The sequence below is a fragment of the Ischnura elegans genome, chromosome 12, assembly GCF_921293095.1.
Source record: "Ischnura elegans chromosome 12, ioIscEleg1.1, whole genome shotgun sequence".
NCBI lineage: Eukaryota > Metazoa > Arthropoda > Insecta > Odonata > Coenagrionidae > Ischnura > Ischnura elegans.
In genome coordinates, this window is record NC_060257.1 from 56,737,049 (window position 1) to 56,754,406 (window position 17,358).

The 17,358-nt window shown below is 35.3% G+C and overlaps 1 protein-coding gene across 1 annotated transcript; it reads left to right on the top strand.

The window, feature by feature from the left end:
• The first annotated feature begins 11,364 nt into the window (after positions 1 to 11,364).
• On the top strand, positions 11,365 to 16,579 carry LOC124169623 (cuticle protein 12.5-like). The gene is made up of 3 exons (XM_046548269.1): positions 11,365 to 11,450; positions 14,998 to 15,171; positions 16,255 to 16,579. Exons 1-3 carry the CDS (start codon positions 11,439 to 11,441, stop codon positions 16,390 to 16,392), a joined length of 324 nt encoding a protein of 107 aa, XP_046404225.1. The 5' UTR covers positions 11,365 to 11,438; the 3' UTR covers positions 16,393 to 16,579.
• The last annotated feature ends 779 nt before the right edge of the window (positions 16,580 to 17,358 follow it).

Genomic DNA, 17,358 nt, shown 5'->3' on the forward strand with positions numbered 1-17,358 from the left:
GACCTCATGAAATAAATAGGTACTTGCCGGTCAATAGATATCATCCTTATCTCATAGCGAAAGCGAATGTAATCTTGCATTAGCCACACGTTTTTAGTTGTTGATATCTAAAATGTTCCACTAAAACTTGTTGTAGATTTTCATCAAACATAATTAAAAATTTCAATAATTTAAGAGGCTGTAGGTCGTTATTTTTGTCTTTAATAAAACGTGTTTTTTTTTATAAAAATATATTTTCCATATGGTACAATTTTAACAACTACAAAAGTTTGAAAAGTGACTTCGATTCTTGCAACAATAGAAACTTTTGCTTTAAAATGAAAATTGAAGTAATGAAATGGGACGATTCGTCATTTATACAATCAGAAATCGCCATTAAAAAAGTTGGATTGTGAGGATTTTAATAAAATTCTATTTTCAAATATTTCAGTCGTCAACTGTTCCATTTTTTGTTGAAAATCCTATAACTACGCAGTTACCCTGACAATGAGCACAGATATGAAGTGAAACTTTGCACTTTCCATATAAAAATTTATTACACTAGAGTCGACATGTTTCGCTGCACTGCAGCATTATCAAGACTTCAACAAGACAAGACAATTATCAAGCGAAACATGTCGACTCTAGTGTAATAAATTTTTATGTGGAAAGTGCAGTGTTTCACTTCATATCTCATGATGGATCTCCACAAAGTATCTGCCTCATCCATCCAATTCAGCAATGAGCACAACAAATAAGCGAAATATGTATAAAAGGGCAGCAAGATAAAAAAAATTTGTGGAAGTATTACACATCCTTAACGCAGTTATATACTGTACTATCTTCCCAAGCAAAAATATTTTTCTGAGCAGATTGCGTTGCGACCATAGTTTTGGGCAAAAAGTGGCATAATCGACCCTGAGTTTGGCAATTGATAAGAAATCAACGATTATTATTTCAATATGGAAGAAAAATCTGCTCGAGAGACCTTGAAACATGGGAAACAATGAAAAAATGACCAGTGAAGAATTTGCCTGGAGACCGCGACGTAGCGAACAGTCCGTCGGCATGCTTCACCCAACTCGCGATATAGTATCCGGAAACCGAATCGGCGAATAAAAAGATCGCGTCATTTGGGTAGCCGCTTGAAGGACAGGGCGATTCGTGGGCCTACTCAATCATCGACGAAGGTCGCTCGTCCTTCATCCGTCCAAATGCCTTTGTCTTGCGAGAGCGTGGGTGGTTCCCTCAAGATCAGCTGACGAATGCAGTTTCCGGGTGGCTCCCAAAATGGTCGAACCTCTTATTCGTTCCATTCTGACTATTATCGAGCGCAATAAACCTCTCTTAACCCATTATAACCCGATGTTGCTTTTGAGCAACATCAAAAATGTATGATGGAAATAAAAATATAAAACTTTGTAAGGTTCACTACTTATCTAAATGGAAAATCAACATAACAATCTTCCCATCTTTGAAGGGAACCAGAAGATTAATACATGTAATAATGAATTTAAATTAAAAATAAAATAATTAATGTTAAAAATAAAAAGTTTATAAAAACATAATTCAAAATTTTTAAAATGTATCCTCAAAATTGGAAGTCGTTAATATCCACGGAAAATGAACGATTATAATGAAGTCGTGGCTACTATTACAATTAAACACACAGTTTTGACTTCTAATAACATGTATTATCTTTTAGTTAGACGGTAGAAGATGTAACCACGTAGATTTAACCTGAAGATGTAACCACGTTACGAAACCCGGGTCGTGCCCATATTAAAATAATAGTGAACCTTACAAAGTTTTATTTCTTTATTTCCAATATGAAGAGGTTTCACAAAGTAAAGCCTGAAGTTATCAGTTATAAAAAATGTATAAATTTACAGCTCTTTTGAGGATATATCTAAACTACGTACTACTTTGTGGTGTACAGTTTAATGAGGAAATATTTAGCTGCCACGATAGTTATGATCGAGTGTAAAATTGCCAAGTTTTCAAAATGAAAAATCTTGAAATTTGATAACTCCCAGAAGCACCCTGGGGTTATAAAGGGTTAAGACAGAGTTAAAGTTAAGTACAGAGTCGCTTGTTTCGTGAAGTACATCAAAAAAAGGAAAATACAAGGTAATTTATTTGCATAATAATTAAATCATAATATGTTTAACATATAATGAAAGCATTGTCTATTTCCGCACTTCTTTCTTTCTTCAAAAACAGTTACGCCTAATCTGCTAGACTAGCTCTTTGGAGAAAAGATAGTTCCCGGCGTAACTCGGTGAAAGTCTCTCATATTTGACAAAATGAAAGCACTTATCTATATCCACACTTCTGTATTTCTATACGATAAAGAAGTGAAGAAAAGTAGAAAGCGATTAGTACTTTCGCTATGACAAATATAAAAGATTTTCACCGAATTACGCCAGAAAATGAATCTTTTATTTTGAAATGTCAATGAAAAATTCTCGGATTTCCAGCAGAGTAAGGATAGTTTTGCATATCGAAAAGTTAGCCACAAGTTGTCTCACTCGTTTAGATACCTGAGAATTTTTTATTGCAAAAATTCGCCGAGAAAAGACGAAATATATTCTACTGTATTATTCAGCCTATCAATCAAAATAGATTTTCATGAAAAGTTTTGTGAAATTCGGTCCAAAAACCATTATTTAGATAGACTGAAACCTTTGCGCACAACCTATTGCCAAATTAATCTTAAAAGGTTGAAAAAAACGATCGCTTAAGCGATTTCTCCTCCTTTTCTTTGGAAAACAAGTCTCCTACGTATCCATAACAGTGCGTGCGATCTAAACCGCTGGGTGACGGATACAATGACCATGAACGACCAGTGCTTCTCGAGCATACCAAGAAAAGCCATCGGTAGAATCCTAGTTGACCTATTCCGTTGCTCTTTAAGGATTCTAAAAAGGAAAAATCGAAAGAGCAGTCCTACATTGAAGGCCAAGAAACATAAAGCTGGCTCAATCGTAGAAGAAAATAGAAGAAATGGGCGAGGTAAAAGAATCGATACCGGAGTAAAGTAGTACTCGCCTGCAAAGCATGAGGTCGCGGGTTCGAGTCCCGCCTGGGTAAGTTACCCCTATCCAAGGCTTGGTTGTTCGTGTACGTTTAATTGTTAAATTTGTTGAATTACCCGATATAAAATTACCTGTGAGAGCTGTATTCGGTGGTTTGGGAATAAAATATTTAAAAAAATACATAAAAAATCTCTGGTAGGATTGTAACGCCAGCAAAAATCAGTAAAAACGTAGATGAAGTTCTAGCTTCCCTTGCAAAGCTAAGCGATCCAAATTAATTCATGGGGAGTTGAGTATTATTAATTATAAAAATTCATGAGGTTAAAGCGCATAAATGAATTATTGCTGAAAATTGCCTCGTTTGGAGTATCTGACCAGTGTTTAAATGAAAGAAAGGAAAATAGTAAAAACTAAATGTATTTGTAGTATTATTTACTAAAATTACTTATTAATGTGCATTTTTCTTTTGTGCTTTAAAGGGCATTTTTTGATGCCCGAAACATTCCTTATTAATTATTCATAGATGACCGATATGCAATAGTTCCAATATTAGGTCCTAACTATGTTTTCTCTACAATTATCATAAGAGATGAGTAATTACAGTTTCCAGCACCTTCGGTCATCCCTCAAACGATCTGCATCTCCATACTATGTACCCCACAATCTGATTCAATAGTTTGTCTATATATAGTCTATCTAAAGGTAGTTATAGTCTACTTAAAAGATAATACATTTTATTAGAAGTCGAAAATGCGTGTTCCATTGTAATAGTAGCCTCGATTTCATTATAATCCTTATTTTTTCGTGGAATTTAACGACTACCGATTTTGAGGACTAAAATGTGGTAACTCGGCCCGCGAGAGAAATTAATAGAGAACAAATCCAATTCCTATTAACATTAATAAGTATCCAGGAAAATAGCTTAACCCTTTAAAGACCGAACTAACTTACCAACTGATTTTTACTATTTTTTTGCTTACCCTATATTTTTACAAATAATTCACAATAAATAATTCAGAGACATTACGAAAGAACACCCGCACAAAAATTTTTAAACGTGTTTTCAAGCATGTTCCGAAATGGGAACACGCCACCAAGTTTTGCTATTGCTTGAAAAATAATTGTACAATTGACCAAAAACTAAATTTGACAATGTATTATGCATCGATATTTTGAATAATGGAGCATTTGTCACTGGAGAGCGAGTGTGGGGCACAATATAGAATAAACCGCATACTCACTACTGAAATGATAGAAATAATCAATTTTGAAAAGGTACAATTAACGACCAATGTATACACAAGCCATGCGATTCACTTTAAAAAATATTTCTATACATTATTCATTTAATAAAATCTATAAAAGTAATCACAAATACGAAGTATAGTTTTCATGAATTTTTAAAAATCTGTACCCAAATGGGAACGTTTAACACCCATCATCATCATTAGTCAACAATCCTAAAGGCCGTTTTACACGGTACACGGAATTGCTCAATCTGAAGTACGTGCGAAGGCGCAATCAAAATTGCGTCGTGTAAAGCGTTGAATTGCTAGAACGCATGCGAGAATGCGTGGATGCGAGACGGCAAAATAGCCCCTGTTCTAATTTCGTTCATGCATTCGCGCAATTCCACGCCATTTTAGAAATTAATGCAGCTCTAACCTGCGGAAATCCGTTCCCCGTGTAAATCGGCCTTAAGATTGGTTTGACGCAGCTCTCCATTTCTCTCTCCTATGCGGTAACCTATTCATAGCGACGTATTTCTTCTATTTCACATCCTTTATGACCTGTCCTATATAACTCATTCGGGGCCGCCCCTTGCCCTTTTTCCCTTCTACTTGTCCTTCAACGATAGTCTTCATCAGGCCATCGTACCTCAACATTGGACTATAAACATTTAATTAAAGTTTCATACCCGTTTTACGCACTCATATGTTTCATACGCTACATATCGATGGCTAAGTTCTAACAGCACGTATCTCAAAAATAGCATATTTTCAGGAGGGCAAAAAAAGATCAATATTTGTTACTTGCACACTGAAATTAAAAACCAAAAGTTCATAAAATTGAAAAAGAAGCATTCATTTGTAAAAATAGAGTTGTTTTTGGCTTGTATTTTATTTTTTAATGTTATTACACTTTGTTTAAGGTGCCTGTTTCAGACCGGCTGAATTTGAGATACGTGTTGTTGGAACTTAGCCATCGATATGTGTTTACGTGTATATGTGTTTAAGCTGCAAACGCTTCACTCTCAGTAGGCTAGCGGCAGTTTTTAACATATAAAACCGCCTTCCTTTGTATTTTATTCATTCCTCGATGTGTTACATGCAGTAGCGGGGGCTGGAAAAAACCAGGCCGTACATATTTTGAAGATCAAAGACAAGGCAGGGAGGAGAAACTGGAGTAAGCAGGTGTTGAATGACCAGCGAGGGTGAGTAGGCAGCAGCAGCAGCCATGGAAAAGAGCAGACTGGTTGGGAAACGCACTTGTGACGTCCAGCGAGAGAGCAAGCAAGATCTGTAGAAAATAGGACATGTAGGTATCAATGCGTCCGGAACATTAATCGAGAAAGTGTGTGTGTGCGGTATGCTTAAATATGTGCGCGGATTGCACCAATGCACTCGTGTGGAGGAACATATATAAAAAAAGAAAGGGAGTCGTGAAGTAGGATGATGTGCCAACTTGAGTTTGGAAGTGAACCGAAAATTGTATCAACTCGTACGAAAACTTGTTGAGTGCTTCGGTTTGGACTGATGGATGTAATTGAAAAAAAGGGTGAAATGAATGCCATAACTTAATATACCTCTTCATACCACAATTAGTAAGGTGACCAAATGTTTGAATGGAGAATACTAGATAATTATGTATTTCACTTGGTAGAAAATCTTCTCTATAAGCTAAAATTTGCACGGAACTAAGTGTTTTAAAATTTATAAATTAATAAGTATAAATATTAAATTTTTTTACTTAAATTGATTAAATATATACTTTTGAACTTTAAGTTAATAAAAATATTCCACCAAAATTGTCCTTCGGCCTATTTAGTCGACTATTGGCATAAAAATATATCATATCGTACTGTATTCTGCAAAAGTGAAATCGGTTTACTGAAAAATGATTTACATAAAAATTTGTGAGTATAGCTAAACAGCCATGACCTGACCGTTTGAATTCTTCCATATCCTTTACAATGATCACAAGTAAAACAACTCTTATTTACAGATTCTATGTGAGTTACAGTATTTATTAAATTTTGGATCGTTATTTTGTTTCTTATCCCTGGAAACACGAAAATATTTATGTTGATTTGATCTAGTTGGTAAATGGATTTGATAGGAAATGCTTCTATGCAACAAAGGAAAGGGATACGATTGATATATTTACCCTTTTTTGATTTCGGAATGTACATTTGCCCATCTATACAATCCAGGGCACATAAACTAAGGTCCTCTGTTAACACAGAGAAATTTTTAGTAATTCGCGGAAAAAACGCGTTCACTGATGTAGCCGAAACTTTATCTTGTGAATTGGTTCCATAGGGTGGATAAATCCTGGCGTAAAAATAACCTTAAAAATCACACTCATTAAGGATCTGGGGAAGGATTAACGATTTATTATCCCTTTCCCAGCCAATGATTCAGCCGAATGATGATTTTTAAAGGTGAGTCTAGAGCTCACCCCGTACTAAGCCATAGGTGGGTAAAATTCTCGCATTTAGGGTGAAGGGGTCAGTTCCTCTCCATGGGCCACCTCGAACTTCGAAGATGCCTATTTGGGAGTATCCGAAGACTTCACATGAGATTCCTTATCCTAAGCCATCCGTCTATAATTTCATACGAGAATATAACAATCGCAAATTCTTACCGTGGACACAATAAGAGATAGATGAATTGCAGTATTTATTAAAAATTGGAGAATAATTTCTTATGCCTGGCAAGACGAGCATATTTTACTACTTTAATTTTGTTTAAGATAGGAAGCTAAATGCTGGTTTTATGAAAATACTACAGTTATAAATAATGAAGAATAAATGCTATTGATATGGCATAACTTATTATAAATGCCATTGATGAATGATCAGGATTAAATGGAGTTCAGCATAACATTGATAATAGATATGATACGTGGTAAATGGAATGTGTGCAAAAACAATTGAAAAAAATTACGAATGAATGCGTAAATTAGAAGCCTTATTATGTTTATTTTGGTAAATGGTTCTACGGAACCCGATTACTAGCGATTTTGCGAGGAGCGGTGAATTAACGGAGTAACGAGGAGCGGTGAAGTAACGGAGAAAAACGGTGTATGCCTCGAATGAATATCTTGAAGTATACTTAGGGTACATAGCTCATTTATAGCCCAGAATCACAACTAGTTTCGCTATCGAGAGGTGAATGATAATATGCACAGTTAAGAAATTTATTCAGTATTTAGATTCAAGGAATGATTTGAAGGTCTATATAATTAAGATATGCATGCATTTTGAAAGTATTAATGTTTACGTAAGAGTATCTGAAAGATGACGCGATAAGGAAATGTGGAGAAGCTAGTTGCTGAAACAAGATCTGAGCGAAAGACTGTGAAAAGAATACTGTTGGATTGCTCTTTTTTATTTCACCATCCCAGACGGGAAAGAATATGGGTTAGCTCACTTTTTATCAGTATCATTAATCGAAAATATAATTGACGAGGATCAATTAGGACCCCATTATTTTTTCGATATATTAAATCGGAATCATTTCTCGCAGAACAAATTTAATGCATTAAAATTTGACATTAAAATTTAACACCATTTCCAGAACTGCAACTGAATTATAAATACGTAATGTAAAAATAATATTTATAAAAATGTTTTTCACGCGAAAAATTTTCAATTAACATTGATATAAATAACTTTTTTGTTTCAAATTTCTATTTTTCACCTTCATTTAAACGATCGCATTGCTGACATTGGATTTTGGTGGCCATTTTGATGGTTCTGAGTTATCCTGTAAATTTCAGCATGATAACAAATGGAAAATTGAGTTAAAATTGAGTTTCAAGGTTTAACTCGGACATGGCGACAAAAAGCAATTTAATAAAGACGTAAAAAATAGGCTTTATTTCCGTTAACAACTAGGTATTATGCCGTGGTATTAAGCATCAGCCAGGTGCATACTCATTTCTGATTCCTAAAGTTATTATCACTGTCCTTTGAGTAACTCAATCCGACGAAATTTGATCGCAAATGGTATGGGACGTGCTAATCAATTCATAGCTATGCAATTAAATTAAAAATTTGAGAAAAAATATTTTTATCTCACTTTCCAGGCGGACGACTTCTTAAGCAGTCGCGCTGCCTACTAGACCATCATGAATGACTACTTATAGCGTTGCTAAGGAAGCAGTCATTCTTGGCGAATAAATAAATATAAGCTATATATTCGCCATAGCTTATATGATATAAGTTATGGCGAATCACTGCTGATGAAGTCAAGAAATTTTCTTTACGAAAAATGTTTTTTTTTAACAGAAATATAATTATATGACATGATTGTACGGTTATCAGTCTTTTAAGCATGAAATTAGCGAAATAATAGATTCGCCATGGAATACAAACTCAAAATTTACACCAGCACTGTAAGTCTAAAAATCAGTGTCCCGTTCGATGACTCTTTGTTCGTGACGTATTAGTCGTATAAAACATATGGTTTCATTTTTAAAAAATAGCATGAACCAAAAACAGTCCCACCAAAAAATATAAAATAAAATAAAAACATGCGCCCTTGCAAACCACAGCTTAAACTATGGCCATACTTTAGTCTTTGAAAATTGGATACTGAATACTGATTTGCCAAAAACATTAGTTAATGAAATGGTAAATTCATTAGTAAATTATCAAAAAAGGAAGAGATTTGTAATGTCAAAATACTTTTTCATTAGTTCACGCGCCATTTCACGAATTTTGACATAATTTTTAAAAATTTACGACTTAATTTGTTCCTTTTTTGAGTATGTAATTTTAAAAATGTTGCTACATTCCTTATTCACTTTACTTATAAAAATTATAAACTCATTTTCACTTCAAACCCTGATGGAGGCTTGATAAACCAGAAATTCGGCAAAAATTGCACTTACAGTCAAATAAATCAATTTTATACGAAAATTATTAAAATCAGAGCTCTTAGAAAACATTTAGCAATATACCGTTGATTTTAATAATCATAATTTACCTTAGCACCCCATTTCTCGATATGCATCTGAATCTAAAAGCGTACCAATAAAAAAACAGGTTCTTTGTCCGGTCCGTTTCGGTTAATTATCCAACCTTCATCAGGACTTTAAATGATGGAAATGACTTTATAATTATGATGCACGAACAAAATTATTACAATGATTTTTAATAAGATAATAAAAATATAAACAAATGCTGTTGAAAGTTAAGAAAAAATAGATTAGAATAATGTAAAATTTCTATTTCATTAAATCACTCCATTTCTCGATTTTCTTGCTATTAATTACTGTAAGAAAATATTGTCATACCGATAAGACTCCAAGAAACCGATTTTATATAACAGATTCTAATTTTATTTTTTAATCGCCATTTTTAACTTCGGAGGAGGAGAGCGAGCGAGAGGAAGATATAATTTAAACAAAAAAAGCTGAGAAAATCTTCAGACAAAAATGTTACCACTACTTGAGAAATCGGAGCTCTTAGAAAAACCGTTTCACCATTGATTGTAAAATTCATAATACACCTTACTACCCCTATCCTCCATACAAATCTGAATCTATAAGTGTTCAAATAAAAAAGAACAGGTTCTTTCTCCGCGAGAACGTGGATGTTTTTGGGCTGCGTTATATGTAGGCGTGTAAAAATTGAAATGCAATTTTTACCTTCGCTGACATTTCGGTTTATTTATGTATTTTAGTGAGGGCTTACAATGAAAACGAGTATGTAATTTGATGCTCCACAAAATAAAGGTTCACCACAATTTTAGTTTTACAACAATATAATAAAAACAGAAAAATGTTTAGCTCTAAATTAACAAAAAAGAAATTAAAATAATATCAAAATTCTATCCCACTCATTCACCCAATTTCTCGAATTTTAATTTAATCTAGTCTGTCCTTTTTTTTGTTTATTTGCAATTGAATTTGTTTCTTTTTTGATCATTTTATTGTAAATTCATTGTTAAAACCCTTTATGTTGTTTATGAATGAAAATTACATACACTTACTTAATTTCATTGAAGGATTGAAAATAAAGCAAAAATCGACCAAGATTGCGTTTTATTTTTATGAAGACCTGCACTCCAAGGTAAAAATTTCATAGATTCTACGTTAATGCCATTATGGTTTATAATTGTAATTTTTTGTTCAAACTTAATTTTTTAGATATATGACATTAAAGTTAATATGTTTTTATGCTGTCGGTATATTTTCTATATCTTTATTTTGCTCTTTGATCGGTACACTTTTCATTCCTTTATATAAATCTCATGCTGCCACCAGGCAATATGTAGCAATGTGTAATGGATAAATAATATTGCTATTACTATAATTAATGATATTATTATTAAGGCTTAGCAGGACTTGGACTTTTCCAATATCTCGATGTTGCAAAACTCTTAAAATATTGCATTCTCTTTTTTCACTTTGTTTTTGTTTACGTGAAGAGAGATTACATTTTATTTTTTTTATCACAGCTTAAAAAAAATCCTATACAATGGACCTTTTCTATGTATTTAAATGGATGTAAACAAATGTGGCTATTGTTTTGAATGTTGTTCGTTTGAATGTTTGTGTTCGAAACTCTGTTCTGAATGTAATCATAAAATGTATAATTTAAACAAATATCCTCGTAAACAAACATCCTTGTAATAAACTTGTATAATTATTATTATTAAATATATTAAAAAAATATTAAAAATCATAATGAATAATAAAAATATTATTGTAATTAATAATATTACTATAATCCACCGTTAATTGTAAAATCCATACGCCTCCCCACCTTTTTCCTCGATACACAACTGAATCTAAAAGCGTACAGATAAAAAAAAACAGGTTCTTTGTCCGCTAGAACGTGGGTGTTTTTGGGCTGCGGGGAATGGAACTGTGGTAGGGGGTGGGCATAAGGCGTGACGGAGAGTTGAGGCTGTCCGCTTGGGCGTAGGTCACGATGAAAGTGAGATCGGGTTCACGCTGGAAGGAGGGGGCGGGGGTTTCTGCAGATCCGTCCAAAGCGGGAGCGAAAAAAGGAGGAGTAGGGGGTGGGTTAGGGTAGGGGTGGGAACAACCTAAAGGGAGTTAGGGGAGGGGACAATTGGACGGGTATAAAACGAGACCGCTGTGCAACGTACGGCACACATCAGATCCACAGAGATCCGCAGTATCTTCTGAACACAGTCGCAGGACACCAACCCTCAAACCACCATGTACAAGCTGGTGAGTCTCCACTCTCTACGACAAGTCCCGTTGGGATACGGCCGAAACGGATTACTTCGAGTTGTTTTAGGCTCTTACGATACTAGGGAATTGCTCTAGGATTTCTCTCCTGCCAGAGGATACGGATTTTATTCTTTGCCATACCTTTAGTCTGGGATATTCTGTTCATTCGTCAGACAGTATGGACTTCTTCGATTTGCGCTGCTCCAAGGGTTATTGAAGTCTAGAATATACTTGGTCCACCACTTTGTCGTAGATTCGGTCTAGAATATTCTATCCTAGCATCAGACAGTATGTACTTCTTTTATTTGCGAGGCTCTAAGAGTAATTGAAGACCAGAATAGTCTCTGATCTACCAGTCATATTTTCTTATCTACCGCTTTGCCATAGCTTTGGTCCAGAATAATCTGTCCTTACTCTTGGTTCAGAATAATCTGGAATTCCTCGATTTGTGCGGCTCTAAGAGTTATTGAAGTCCAGAATATAATCTGGTCTCCCACTCAAATACTCTGATATACTCTGATATAAACTGAAATACCACTCAGATACTCTGACCACTCTGCCATAGCTTTGGTCTAGAATCTTCCGTCCTTGCATCAGAATCACGTGGAATATAGCAGAAATCTGGAGTAAGACCATTTTTAAACTGGTAAAGAGGACTTTTTGATCCAATCTAAATTTACATGCAACTTTAATTCTCAATTCATTCTTTAATGAGATCGAAACAGAGTGTACAGAAATTCTTCGATTTGAGCGGCTCTAAGAGTTATTGAAACCCAGAATACGAGGTGTGTTCAAAAAATATCGCGACTTTTGTGTTTTTTCAAAAATTATTTATTTATTCATGAATATCTATTTTGTCCCCTTCAAAGTAATCCCCATGAGATATTATACACTTGTGCCAACGGTTTTTCCAATCTTCGAAGCACTTCAAAAAATCATTTTTTTATATCTTGTTCAGCTCCTCCTTCGATGCCGTCTTTATCTCGTCAATCGTAGCGTAACGTCGTCCTTTCATGGGTCTCTTCAGTTTAGGGAACAAGAAAAAGTCACAGGGGGCCAGATCTGGGGAATACGGTGGCTGCGGCATCATTAGTGTGTTGTTTTTGGCCAAAAAGTCGCGCACAAGCAACGATGTGTGAGCAGGGGCGTTATCGTGGTGCAAAAGCCAATTTTTGTTCTTCCACAAATCCGGGCGTTTCTGGCGGATTGCTTCGCGCAAATTGCGCATAAATTGCAGGTAATATTCCTTATTGACCGTTCTACCCTGTGGCAAGAACTCATGATGCACCACGCCCCTGCAATCGAAGAAAACTGTCAGCAAAACTTTCACATTCGACCGAACTTGGCGCGCTTTTTTCGGTCTTGGTTCGTGCGGCAGCTTCCATTGAGATGATTGAGCTTTGGTTTCCACGTCATAACCATAAACCCACGATTCGTCACCAGTTATGACCCTCTGCAGCAAATTTGGGTCGTCGCGGACCCAAACCCAACCCAACCCGACCCGTCTCATGCCCAAATCATTGATAAAAATCGAATGGCACGAGCCAATCGATATGTTTAGGTCCTCAGCAACTTCTCTAACGGTGATTCGACGATTGGCCAATACCATTTTCTCCACTTCATTAATTTTTTCGTCTGTTGTTGAAGTGCTCGGGCGTCCGGCACCCTCTTCGTCGTTCACATCTTCTCGGCCTTCTGAGAACATTTTGTACCACCGATAAACGTTGCTTCGGTCCAAGGTAGCTTCTCCGTATGCCACAGTCAACATTCGGAATGCATCCGCGCACTTAATTTCGTTTTTCACACAAAATTTGATACAGGTTCTTTGATCCATGGTAAAAATCGAAGACGATCCAAAACACGTGCAAGCAAAACAGCTGTCAACAATTAAGTAAACATTCAAAATGGCCGAGCTTGTCGGCATAAGTGACAGACATGAGTACCAACATAACGCCACAAAAAAATCGAAATTCGATTATACGTAACCCGCGAAAAATTCAAAATTCGCGATACTTTTTGAACACACCTCGTATAATCTGGGCTCCCACTCTAATACTCTGATTTACTCTGATATAAACTGAAATATCACTCAGATACTCTGATCTACCATTCTGCCATAGCTTTGGTATAGAATCTTCTGTCCTTGCATCAGAATCACGAGGAATATAGCAGACATCTGGAGTAAGACCATTTTTAAACTGGTAAAAAGGACTGCTTTATTTAATCTAAATTTACATACAACTTTAATTCCCAATTCATTCTTTTATGAGATAAAAAAAGAGTCTACAGGATATTTTTCACGATAGAGAGATCAATGAGACCTATATAGGATCTGCTGAGGGCAAAGAAATACTGCGAATCATACCTTCATAGAGGGTAGATTAGGAAGCAAAATTTCTGTAATTTTTCCATTGGCGACGAAAAGTGAGTAGATAGCAACTAAACAAGTGCTATAACTAGGGAATGAGTTGTCGTTTGAGAACCGTGTTTTCTTTCCTGAGGATCTTGTTCGTTTGCCACGAGTGAATGATCCAGAGCTCCAAGTTCGAATACCGGCGATAGCAAATTTTTTAAAAGTGCAACGTTGAACCTTAAATGGATACCAATAAGAGATTACTACAAGTGCGGTGTTGCGAACGAAAATTACACGGATATTACAAAGAAACTAGGGAATGAGTTGAACGACATCATTTGGGAATCGGGTTTTCTTTCCTGAGGATCAGGTTCGTTACCATTCAGTGAATAATCAGGGGTTCAAGGTTCGTACCCCGGTCAAGCCAAATTTTTAAAAGGGCAATGGTGGACCAGCTTCTGAGAGGAAAGATGACTTAAGTACCATCAGTGGTGCATAGAAGAGAAAATAGCTCCATATTTTAGTTAAAATATTTCTTATTGCTCGCACCAAAACCTATGAATAATTTTTCAAAACTTGTGCACAAGCGACAGTGAAAATTTTATAGTTTCCAAAGTATTTTTATCAACAACTTACTTTGTAATTAGTGACTCGCACGGATGCAAAGTTATCTCCAACAATCGTATGTTTCATCATTAAAAAATGTGTCTAATTCGTGATTTGAACACATTATTTAAGAATTTTAGTCAAGAAAAAAAAATGTATGCGGCACGGGTCAAATTAAACGATTGAAATTTGGGGTTTATTTTCATATGAGTGAGTCGACAACTATAAAACGTGGCGATAGACTCATTAGAATATCTGTTTCTAAATATTTGTTTTGATATATTTAATGAATGTAATATGAACAATTAAAATTAAAATTATTATTTTGACCCAAGAAGCCTTACAACTTAGTTAAGGCTTAGCGGGATCAAACTATCATATGCTACATAAAATTGTAATTCTTTGCAGAAAATATTGTTATTTTATATTTTTCATTTGTTTATGTAAAGAAAATTAATTACATTTTGATTTAACAAAAATTATTTATAGCTTTTTCCAAATGTCGAAATAATAAAAAATATTATTATTTTTGTTATTATTATTTTATGACTAATGCATTTTTGATTATTTTTTCGTCCGCTGCAGGTCGCTCTCCTCGCCCTCGTGGCTTGCGTCTCCGCCGCCCCCGGCTACCCCCTGGCCTACCACGCCGCCCCCGTGGCCTACGCCGCCCCCGCTGTCGTGGCTCACGCCCCCGCTGTGGTCGCCCACGCCCCCGTCGCCACCTCCTACGCTAACACCTACAGGGTCTCCGTCAAGGTAAGTCCTAGTCACCCCATCCAATTAAACTATGAGAGAACCACGACCTAGAAAAGTCATGCCCATTAGTGCCAAGGGTGGATCTGATTATGCGAGGCTATTTTGCTCCATGACCCATTTTATATTTCCAAGTTTAAAACTAATTTTTTTATAATAATAATTGCCTTTATTTGCATATAAAAACTTGGTCCTTATAAGCCATATGGCTTGTCAGAAGGTTCTAGTTATTCAATACAACATGTGGCACATTGAGAGCATAGCATTTATATTACAAGTTTCAACTTCAACTTTAGGGGCTTTTAAAATACACTATGATAATTTAATATATTTTTAAATTATGATATTTTTTTAGCTCATGACGTGATAAAATTAAATTTATAACCGAGTGAAAATTAAAAAAAACTTTTATTTTTTTATTCCACATGATTTGAGAAAGGCTTCGTAGATTCAAAGCATTTCTGTAAAGTGGTTTGTAAAGTTCAACATGTTACTATGTTGTTAATACTTATTAAAATTCATTTACACAATAAGTATAGAATTAGACCTTATTTAGACCGGTGTATAATGTCAGAATATATCAAATTAGGTCTTTTTTAATATTATCCTGCCCCACTACTGTTAACAATGTCCCTCGCAAAAATTGCCAAAAGCGCGACAGTGCTCCTTCCGCAAGTCAATATTCATTTTATGATATAATTATATATTTTTTTAAATTAATAAATAACTTATATTTTTTTAAATGTCGTCAAAAAATATATATTTAAAAGGCGGAACTATATTTTATAGTTTTCCCCGAGATTTTGAATGTTTAATTTCAGATAGAATATTTTCTATAGACTACAGAAAAATTAGCAAAAATGATTAGGAAATTTTAGAACCTTAAAGTTACTAAACTCTCAAAGTTTTAAGGTTTGTTATCACGAGGCAATTTTATGTGAAATCATGCATTTGAAATAGAATTCATTTGAAAATTATACCGCAGAGTTTTCTCAAAATGCAAGATTGGTCGTGTTTTGTAAAGTGCGATATTTATATATGTTTCAATGTGACTAATCCTTGTATTCATTGTGATTCCGTTATTAGGCCCCCGTTGTGGCTGCTGCCCCCGCTCTTGTTGCTCACGCCCCCGTGGCCTACGCCGCCGCCCCCGTCGTCCACGCCGCCCCCGTGGCCTACGCCGCCGCCCCCGCTCTCGTCAAGTCCTATGGATACCTGCACTAAGTGTTCCCGGCCGAAACGTCGACAGTCGAATCACACCAAGTGACGGAAGACATGGCGAGGGGTACAACGCCCCTCTTCAACATCCTCTAGACTGAACACCAACGACTATTAATTTATGATTCTGTAAATTATGTCTGAAATTTCTGTCCAATAAAAAACAAACACATTAAAAAAAAATTCAATCCATCATTTCTACTTTCGATCACATGCGTAAACGTATACGACCCTCTCGACGATGGAAAAAATTTCGGTCGAAATTGATTTTTCGAGCAATCGATTTTAAATTGAAATGAAAAGCTTGACTCTTCACAGGAATCGAGATTTGAATTCAAAATATCGATTAATTGAAAAAATCGACGATTCTTAAAAAAAAAACAGAACAAAACTATGTTCACTACTAATTCGAAAAACACTCAAAATACACATTTGAGTCTTAGAAGAAATCTACTTAAAATAACATTAACATTAATTTTTTAAGAAAGATTGTCTTAATTATCGACGGCATGCCTATCCAATTTCGCCAGCCTTAAAAAAAAGTATTTCATGTGGGACGGATAATGTTATTATATGCCAAGAGTTACGCTGTTGAGATCAGACGAAATTGTTAAGGTCGAAGTTGAAAAATCAAGTTTGGAACGAAACTTGAAGATCATGTCTTGAACTCGATTTCCTCGATCTTGGACATTCAAAACTCGATTTTCAATTTTAATCGAATTCGACTATTCCATCACTTTGTATACACTTTACCAAAAATAATTTATTATTTTTTCTAAACAACAATCCTCGGAGTGGGAGGTGTTCCATGGAAATCAGCTGGCCCCTTACTCTAAATAGTGATTTCACCCATCAGTGCCTAAGTCTGCGTTGATCTGCACCCTCACCTATTGGAAGAACCCTAAGATTACTATCATTAACTACTTTCTCGTATTTACAAATGGCCGAAACATCAATAGTCACCGGCCCCTT

Bases quoted from the DNA above. Each gene is read 5' to 3' on its own strand.
- LOC124169623 (XM_046548269.1), top strand. The intron at 15,172-16,254 runs GTAAGTCCTAGT...TTCCGTTATTAG, and splicing joins CCTACAGGGTCTCCGTCAAG to GCCCCCGTTGTGGCTGCTGC.